The sequence below is a fragment of the Leptidea sinapis genome, chromosome 2 (genome assembly GCF_905404315.1).
Source record: "Leptidea sinapis chromosome 2, ilLepSina1.1, whole genome shotgun sequence".
In the NCBI taxonomy this organism is placed as follows: domain Eukaryota; kingdom Metazoa; phylum Arthropoda; class Insecta; order Lepidoptera; family Pieridae; genus Leptidea; species Leptidea sinapis.
In genome coordinates this window covers 24,304,174-24,314,676 of record NC_066266.1, presented here as the reverse complement: position 1 = coordinate 24,314,676, position 10,503 = coordinate 24,304,174, and the positions used below count along the sequence as shown (strand labels likewise).

The 10,503-nt window shown below is 34.9% G+C and overlaps 1 protein-coding gene across 1 annotated transcript in view; it reads left to right on the top strand.

Moving 5' to 3' along the window:
• Positions 1–1,974: 1,974 nt before the first annotated feature.
• The window catches only part of LOC126973934 (cholesterol 7-desaturase nvd), a 33,816-nt gene continuing 25,287 nt past the window's right edge, over positions 1,975–10,503 (top strand). The window contains exon 1 of the mRNA XM_050821309.1: positions 1,975–1,979. Coding sequence (XP_050677266.1) covers positions 1,975–1,979 — 5 coding nt within the window. The remainder of the gene's footprint in view (positions 1,980–10,503) is intronic.

The following is a 10,503-nucleotide window of genomic DNA, read 5'->3' as shown; positions in this document are numbered from 1 at the left end:
TTGGTCCATTTGGGTCAAATTGGCAAGGTAAAAAGGCTTAACAAATGGGTGCGCCACGAACTCAATGATCGCCAGCGCGAAGTACGCATTGACGTGCCTTGCACTGCTCAATAGACACACAAATGAAGGAATTTTTAACCGCATTGTTACCTGCGATGAAAAATGGATTCTGTTGGATAAACGCAAGCGCTCAGCAAGTTGGTTGGATCCTGGTTCAGCAGCTAAACAATGCCCTAAACGAAAACCTACCCCTAGAAAAGTGATGGTCACTGTTTGGTGGTCTAGCGCCAGTGTGATTCATCACAGCTTCTTACCAAACGGAATGAGCATTGCTGCAGATATATAGTGTGAAGAACTGAACAAAATGATGGAGAAGCTGGCACATCTCCAACCAGCATTGGTCAATCGCTCGTCTCCGCTGCACCTGCACGACAACGCGCGACCTCATACTGCACAGCAGACGGTCTCCAAGTTGCAAGAACTGGGGTTGGAAGCTCTCCGTCATCCGCCCTACTCACCAAAACTTGCGCCTACAGATTTCTACTTTTTCCAGACAACTTCTTGGCGGCAAATAAAACAATACCCGAGAGGCAGTACAAAATGCCTTTGAAGAATTTGTTGCCTCCCGTCCAGCTGATTTATTTAAGAAGGCATCAATAAACTGCCACTGCGTTGGCAAAGATGCATTGATTGCATCGATTACTTCGATTAATACAAATAAAAAATACATGAAAAAATTCGTTTAATTTTTTTCATACAAAACGGCAATTTCATAGGTAAAGACTTACCCCCTTATTCATAATAGTCTAACTTTAAGCATTGCTAATTCTCACTCTTCTTCTAATGACCTAAGTCAGAATGAGAAAAAACACTCCTTAGCGGCTGTTTAAAGTTAGCGGACCATTATGAATAAGGGGGCTAATATTATTCTGCGAATCGGGTCGGAGGCAAAATCCAACAAATTAAAAATCATGAAAATCAGTCCAGTCGTTCTCCAGATATAAGTGTTCGAATAACTTTATTATGTAATGTTTGTTAATTTTTACTAAGAATTTTTATGATGATTTCATCAATAGGTATTATAACCGCTATAGTTTGTCATTATAGATAGGTACGGATGTATGTATATGATGCTTGAAAATAATGCAAAAGTTATACGTAGTTACTGCAATATATTCCTTTGTTCTCCTAAATTATGTTAAACGATTTATTTCAGACAGCATAAACATGTAGATTTTGCGATTTAAAAACGCGTGAGCAAGTCACGTAGGAAAAACGTGGCATGCCCAAATGTATGCCTGCTTCTTTTAAAGTTTGACCCTGCGATTTGTTGATAGTCATTGAAAATGCAAATTAATAGGTACTGCAGGCGTTTAAAATTAATACCCCTCCACCCGCAAGCCCGACCCACCTTCCCGCCTTCCACCGGAGCGCACCACAATATCACGCACTCGGTTGTTTATCGTCATCGTCATAACTATTCAAATATTTGTTCAAATAATGTAGTATAGACAGTGATTATCTACTTTAAATATCTATTTTGTAAGTATGATTCTGATATGTAAGCTATATTATTGTAAAGTTTAAATAAAATCCATTTGGTAGATTTCGCGTGAAAGAGCATCAAACATACATCCGTACATCGAGACATCCATGCATTCATACAAAATTTCGTATTTATAATATGAGGAGATACTTCTTTGGAAAGCCAGAAGGTAGGGCTGAGATTTTCACAGGGTTTTAAGATTAAGTTTGGTATATATAGATGTACCTATTTATTATGTCTGACCTAAATGACTTGTCGTTCTCACTCGTTGCCGCTGGTGGAAATGACGTCCGACACACACAATTGATTTAATATGAATTACGCTATGCTGGGCTATGTTTTTGTAGTGTTTTACTTTCCTGCGGAAACCCGTCACTTTTACCGGATTTTTAAATTTTATAATATTTACACATTGTTTTACCGGCAATATGAGGTATCAATTTGACAAATTTTACTAAATTAGGTGCATAAGTTTTTGTGCAGTAAAAAAAAATTAACACGTTGTGCAGCGATGCTCAGTGCGACACACCAAGCGGCACGTCGCTTCAACATGCATACTGTTAATTGATAATTTTGCCTTAGACATTCTGAAATAAGTGTGAAATAATGCAGAGTCATTAATAATGCGAGGAACTAAATGGTAATATTCGATTTCTTGAAAGCCTGTCCTTAGTATATCAGAAATCCATTTCTTCTTATATTTTTTTTACAATAAAGAAATAATGACCTCGTCACTATCATTCATCTTGCAATGTCGCTCGCACGCGAACTGGTATAGAAATAACGCGAGCTGCCGCTTACTGCAGTTGTAATGAGATAGGTACCGCCTAACGACGTGAAGCGACGCGCCGCGCAACGTCGCTCTAGTGCGGTCCGGCCTTTATAACAATTTATAATATGCGTTCAAGAGACACGCTTCGTGAAACATTCAAGTTGATAAACTTCGAGTCCCTTCCCTTACAATATATGTACGTAGACTTTATTTATAATATATAATTAAGAAGTTATTATTTTATTGTATTTGTATAATGAGGGTCAAAGACACGAGCGGCGTGGGTTGTGACTCCACGAGCGTGCACCTTACCAAATGATGAAATTAATATTTTGAGGCCGCGCAGTACAGCGCTGCGCAGAGCCGCGGTAATGCGGTCCGGCCTTAATAGCCCTCTTTTGGAGCATAAAAATACTATGAACCAAATATAGACCTGACGAGCTGTGTTCACATCAATCAATATATAATATTAGTTATATTAGTATAGTTATACAAAGTCTCGCATACACTATTTCTTCTACAACTCAAATAAAACATAAATTAAATCTGTTGCATCATTTTACATTGGGAGGCTCCTTTGCACAGGATGCTGGCAAGATTAGGGGTACCACAACGGCGCCTATTCCTGCCGTGAAACAGTAATCATTATTGTGTTTCGGTCTGAAGGGCGCCGTAGCTAGTGAATTTACTGGGCAAATGAGACTTATCATCTTATGTCTCAAGGTTACTAGCGCAATAGTGCCACTCAGAGTTTTTGGGTTTTTCAAGAATCCTGAGCGGCACTGCATTGTAATAATAATAGTGACACACTTTTTACACAAATTATCTTGCCCCAAATTAGGCATATACATAGCCTGTGTTATGGGTTGCAAGACAACGATATATTTAATACAATATACTTACTTAAACATATATAAATACATATAAATATACATAAATACAATTAAACATCCATGACTCGGATACAAACATCCATATTCATCATATAAATGCTTGCACCTACCGGGATTCGAACCCGGGACCTCTAGCTTAGTAGGTAGGATCGCTAACCACTCGGCTATACAGGTCGTCATGGTAAAGTCATCGTCTTCGTAATCGTTATCTGAACGTCCTGCTCGTCTCGTCCCCTATCGGCATAAAAAAAACACTCTTACACAAATTATATTGCCTCAAACTACCTACAAATATTAAAGGAATCCATAGTTAAAAAATTAATTTATTTTATTTTTAGATGCGCTAAAAAAGGTTTTTTAGATGCGAGAAAAACAAGTAAAAGAAATATTTTTCAGGTTTTTTTACATTTCTTAACATTTCATGTCGCCGAGCAATCAATTTTAAATCGTAAATTATAAATATCTTGATTTCTCATGCAAATACGTCAAAATTTATCTAAATCACTTTGATAGACAATTTTGACATCGAAAATGTTTATTTGATATCTTTTTGTGTTTTCCAGATGTTTTAGAATAGTTTTTAATTTATTTCTTTCCTCTAAAGAGAAAACATTTTTAATTATGAATTCATAAAATTCTAATCTATATTAAAATGAACTTACAATAAAAAAAATGCAGACTTGCTTAACGCGTAAATTAAATCTTGATTTTACTAGACTTGACTATGACATGGAATATTTTGATTTTTTATTGATAACTAGCTGACCCAGCAAACGTTGTATTGCCGATACAAGAGAAGCTGTTGATCGTAGATGGGTGAAAATTAGAAGTATTTTTTAATGCTGACTCATAATCAAACAAATTAAAAAAAAAATGGCGTGGACCACCCTTGACATTTAGAGGGATGAAAAATAGATATTGTCCGATTCTCAGACCTACCCAATATGCACTCAAAATTTCCTGAGAATCGGTCAAGCCGTTTCGAAGGAGTTCAACTACAAACACCGCGACATGAGAATTTTATATATAAGATTTGAATTTGATTTGACAATATATAGTTAAGGATTGTAATGTACCTAGTTTCCGCAGTTAGATGACAGTTTTACATTGTTCTATGTCCTAGTGTCGTGTTAACACTAAAGCACTAATCACTCGCTGGCATTTCGTAATTAATCTATCAGACATACTAAACGCTTAAGTAAATATTAATCCCCTTATATGTATAAGCTTTAAAATAATATATAGAGGACAAATTCAATTAGCAATATGTTTTTGTAATAATACGAATTGCAATGATGTAATCTAAAATCATCACTCTATCTAATGGCAGAATAGCGACAATGTCGGTCTTGGCCACACTGCGTCGGTATTACGTAGTACGTTGAAAAATACTAATGAATTTTGCAAAGGATAAAAAAAAAACAGAATATGAATTCCAAGTGATTTTAAATTCAAATATAAACCGCGGCGAACGCGTATCCCTCACAGTGTAACGTTAAGTGTTCGACCGCGGCGGGAAGACAGTTTATAATTTCTGGTAAGTTTTTTTTTTTTAATTGTGGCCTTGATCGTGGCATTTTGGCCTAGTTCAATTCAAATCAATTCAATAGATCTTTATTCACTGTTAAACTGTTTAAGTAATTTAGTGCTAGTCAGGATGATGTACAAAAGTTAGAATAGCATTCATAGAGTATAACAGTATTCGTTAACAATAAATTTAGTAACATTAGTTCCAACTATCTTTATAATTAGATTATTTGTAATCTTTTACATTATTATAGGACTTTGATGTTAATTTATTTTTAATACATTTAGTTTTTAATACATTCATTTTTTTTTATTTGTTTTAATATCATTTGGGAGTTTATTATAAAATATAACACAATAACACTTTAAAATATTTAGCAATTCTACAGAGTTTAGTATTCTTTCTATTTTTTTTTCTATGTTTGTCTAAAAAGTTTTTGCGGTATTTAAATACGGCATTTGTTTAATGTTAATTTAAAAAAATATAATAAAAAGTTTCGGATTTAGAGAGTTTATTCCGAATCGCGTGCAATTTGAAGAATAAAATGAAGTTTTATTTAATGTGTTTCCGCTTCCGTCTCTAGTTAATATAAATTGAATTTGGAATTGATCCTTTTAGATAGTTGTTTAGCGGTAGATTTGCTTTAAGTGTTCTTTATACGTCTAATAAAATGGTAGGGATTCCGTATTTATTATAGGTATATTTTTATATAAAAGAAAATATTTGTAATTACGGGCGTACGCAAGAAGTTTTACTTTTTTGGCGTAACAAAACAAAACTCCTTAAAAAAATTTTATTCGTGCTATTTTACATTTCTACAATGAACAATATTTTTGTACGATACATAATTTTTTTTTTAATATCACTTGGGAGTTTATTATAAAACACAGCAAACGTTGTATTGCCATATAAAGTAATAAAAAAAATCAATAATTTAAATTTTTGGGGTATAAAAATAGATGACGACCAATTCTCACACCTACCAAATATATCGTACATAAAATGTATCGTACTACAATAATCATTATATTCGGTTGTCATATTGCAACTCTATTGCGTGTCTGTGGATGGATTAGAATAATATTAAAAAATGTAAGTTGTAAGTATTATTTAATTAAATAAATTTTTTTGGGGTGGACTACCATTAACATTTAGAGGGATGTAAAATATATGTTGTTTGATTCTCAGACCTACCCAATATGCACACAAAAATTCATGAGAATCGGTCAAGCCGTTTCGGAGGAGTTTAACTACAAACACCCCGACACGAGAATTTTATATATTAGATAACACAATTTAAAAGATTAAGCAATTTTACAACGAACAGCAAAGGACAGTACTTTTCCAATTACAAAACTAAGGCATTATGCGGCCTTATGGTCAACACTGAATGTGTCTGGTATATTATCTATGGTTGTAGTTCCAACTATAGCAATGCACCGTACAATAGAGCACTCTCAAAAGTACTGCTTCACCGTGATCCGTGCAAGGGATACCAACTCAGAGGCAGACAATTTTAAAAATTCAAATTCATAATTAAAAAAAAGCTATCATTCAATGTAAAACGTAGAGACGTCGCTTCATTGTGTGTCTTCTACCGCATTTATCACGGGGAGTGTTCCGAAGAGCTGTTTCCGAATTCCTGCCGCCGAATTCCACCTTCGCACGACACGCCACAAGTTAGGATATCATCCTCACCATCTGGATGTGTGGCGGTCCTCTACAGTGCGGTTTACAAGGAGCTTTCTTCCACGTACTACAAAGCTGTGGAATGAACTTCCTTGTGCGGTGTTTCCGGGACGATACGACATGGGTACCTTCAAAAAAGCGCGTACACCTTCCTTAAAGGCCGGCAACGCCCCATGTGATTCCTCTGGTGTTGCAAGAGAGTATGGGCGGCGGTGATCACTTAACAACAGGTGACCCGTACGCTCGTTTGTCCTCCTATTCCATAAAAAAATTATAAGTTACTAGCTGACCCGACCCGTTGTTCTGTGCATAATAAAAGAATACTGTTTTTTTCTATATTTGACAATAATATTTCATAACACCAAGAATCATTTGTAAATTATGATCCCTGTCGATGACATCATTGCTCGCTGTTGTTAACTATAATGAAATTGTTTCATAGCAGAACTGTCAAACCGTCCGTCAATAAATTCTCTCGTAGAAAATATGTCCGTACAAAACAAATAGTGTAATTAAAATAATTATGGGTCTCAAATCGAAATAAAAACTATCCTATCTCTCAAGTTGGATTAAACTGCACTCGATGAAGTAATTAATCCCCATTAAAATCCTTTCATTAGTTTAGGAGTCCATCGCGGACAAACAACGTGTCACGTAATTTATATATATTAAGTTTTAGGGTATGTTCCGATATGCACTGCGACCACTGTACAGTGTGACATCAATTTAGTACAATGTGAAGCCGTTCCTATATAGCCAGTTATGCTGGTTACTATTTAAAACGGAACGCCATCCCGTATACTGTCAGCCGTATTTTTTGACGCAGCATTCAAATGAGTGTATTAAAGTTTTCTAGTTATAGTTCTATATTACTAGCTAACCCAGCAAAGATTGTATTGCCATATAAAGTAATAAAAAATTTTTTGGGGTGTCAAAAGTAGATGCAACCGATTCTCAGACCTACCAAATTTATCGTACTACAATTATTGTAAGTATTGATTCATTGCCATCTTGCAACCCTATAGCGGATTTGTGGATGGAACAGAATAATATAAAAAATCATATATAAGAGATTTCCACGTATATAGTCACTCATCACGATATCTCTGGAACCATTAGAGCTAAAGACTAGAAATTTGGTAGGAATATTCTTTTCACCGAGTAGAGGTCAGCTAAGAACGGATTTTATGAAATTCCACCCGCAAGATTTTTTTTTTATTATGAACAGAACAACGTCTGTCGGGTCAGCTAGTAATATATAAATCATGATACAAAAATAGGGGTTGATCGTAGAGGGTTGAAAATTTAGGGTTGTATGTATTTTTTAAGGTTGTATCATAAAAAAATAAAAATAAAAAATTACGTCCAAAAAAATATGAAAAAAATTGGGGAAAGATTATCATTAGTAATATTGTTTAATGTTGAAAAGTTATTCAAAGCGATTCGAGATTTCTCAAAATCTACCGGTCCCAATTGTATTAAAAATCTCACTTTGGTCAAGCCCTTTCGAATGACAACACACACACACACACAGACAGACATACACATACCATCTTAAAAAACGGAACGCTTCCTAGGACCTTAAGCCGTCGAAATCTGACAGAAACTTGATTTTCGAAAAACGGAATAGAACCAATGAGTTCCCGAATTTTTGAATATTTTCATTAGTCTTATCGCGAAGTTAAAAAACCAGATGTGATCCCAGCGAAATAGCAACGAAGCCGAGAAAAACCCAATTACTCTCCCAACACGTTGGGCACGAAGTACCAGGGGGTGAAAAGACAACTCGTCTCCTTATGGAATGAGATTCCTTGTTTCCAGGACAATACAAGACCGTCACCGCTCCTGTGATTCCTCTGGTGTTGCAAGATATTGTGGGTGTGATCTTTTTTGACGTTATATTTCTTTAGGCGCGTTACGAAAAAATTATGAGAGTGAAATTAGATGATGCGCGCGCAGGTTAAAGTTGGTTCCTAAAATTTTCTAATAATGCGACATTCGTAATTATTTTTTTTGGTTTCTTCGTCCTTTATTGGGACAGGCAAAGGGTTCAAGCCCATACAGCCGTATTCGGTATTTAATAATTAATTGTCAAAGCCATCTTTGCAAGATTTTTACAATATTGTTCTTTCTACAAACGTAGAATAGCAGGAGGAATAAATAATTTTAAGGATTTTTGCTTCGTTAGAAAAAAAAAAAGTATAACTTCTTGTGTGCATGCTTACACACATACTTTTTCCAATTAAAAACTAACGGTAGTATTTAACAGTACTTTTATAAAGTACAATAAATCAATTTGACGCATTATATATGTGAAAAATAAACATAATTAAATGTTATATGAATAATGTATCATAAGTCTGACGACTAAATGTACATGTCTTATCTGTAAATAAATTTATATATTTTAAACAAAACTTTCGTTTATTATAATTAAATACAATTTGTAACTAAAATTTGAAACGCCGCCAGTGTCTTCGGAGCCTCGCCTAAAGGACTCGTTTTAATAATATATTTAAGTTACTATATTATATTTTTTAAGGTTTTTAGTTCATTGTTATAGTATATTTTAGTATTTATATTTTTAAAAGGCAACATCGTCAAGTAAAAGTATTAATCTATATTAATTTTTGAGTTATTCAAGCGAACCTGTTATACGTAAAAGCAGATTTTCATCACCGGGAATCAGGTACTAAACAAGATGAAATTGCAATCCCATTACGTAGATATCTAGAAACTTTTTCGTATGTTATACCCAAAGACGATGTAAATACTTTATAGTAAGAGGCAGGACTGCCTAAGTAAATATTGATATAGTTTAGTATGAAACGTGCAGTGATTTGAAATAGTAGTATTAACAGTATAGCGATTGGCGACGAAGTATAATCCTTAGCTTAGTTTGAAAGCGAATAGTTGCTTAAAATGTAGTGGATTTCGGCTATCTCCGTTTCTTACAAGATTATAGCCGTCATCTGTCAATCTATCAATGACCTCACGTTTCATACAATCGAGTGTATCTTTTTTTTACAGAGTTTCACTAGGCTATTGTCGCTTTTATGAATTATCTGATCCTAGGCAGTTTTGACCTATTTCTCATGTTATGGACTATTTCCGCTAAGTAAAGTAAAATATCGTGTAAACAAGTTGCGTTTCTCGACAGTATCAAATAACATTACGCGTGTTTATCCAAACCTCAAGGACATCATAAAGACAGGGCCGGATTCGAACATATAATAATATTAAAGATATTATTGTACTGTTTACAAAAATTCGACAGTAACACAAATATAACTGAAAATAAAATTTTATGAACGATGCGGGACTCTCGCGTTCCGTGCGAGCGCACCTTCCAACTGAGCCAACCGGTCGAGTACTTTTGAGTTTTTGCACTTGCACCTACGACATGACATGTCAGTGAAACTCAAACAGAACCCCATAGTGTAAAAAGAGAGAAATAAAGGCAGCGAAATAACGATAACATATAACGTAGCTATCCAATTGTTGTAAATGAATTAATATATGATAATAGTTATATTGAGTATACAGTCGATTGTAAATATATTTATCCAAAATAGGTTTCAGATCATTCCTCAGACCTGAGAACAACGGGCGCAAGAAACTCAGCGGGCTTCTTTAATTTTAATAAAATTTATTTCAATAAAAATGTATTAATTAAATAGCCTGCGAGTGGTCGCCATTCGAGGACCTTACTACCCCAACGGCCATCTGTCCGTCGAGCTATGTGCCTTGCCCACTGCCACTTTAGTTTCGCAATCATTTGGGCTATTTCGGTGACTTTGGTTCTCCTACGGATCTCCTCATTTCTGATTCGATCTCGCAGGAAAACTCCGAGCATAGCCCTCTGCATTGCCCCCTGAGCGACCATGAGCCTTCTTATAAGGATCATAGTTAGCGACCACTTCTGCGTACCGTAAGTGATCACTGGCAATACACACTGGTTGAAAACTTTCGTTTTCAGTATAATTATTATTATATTATTAAAAAATTAGTACAATAACAATTAATTATTGGTTTCCCTTACAATTTTTCATTCTTTCTTTATGTTGATTAACCA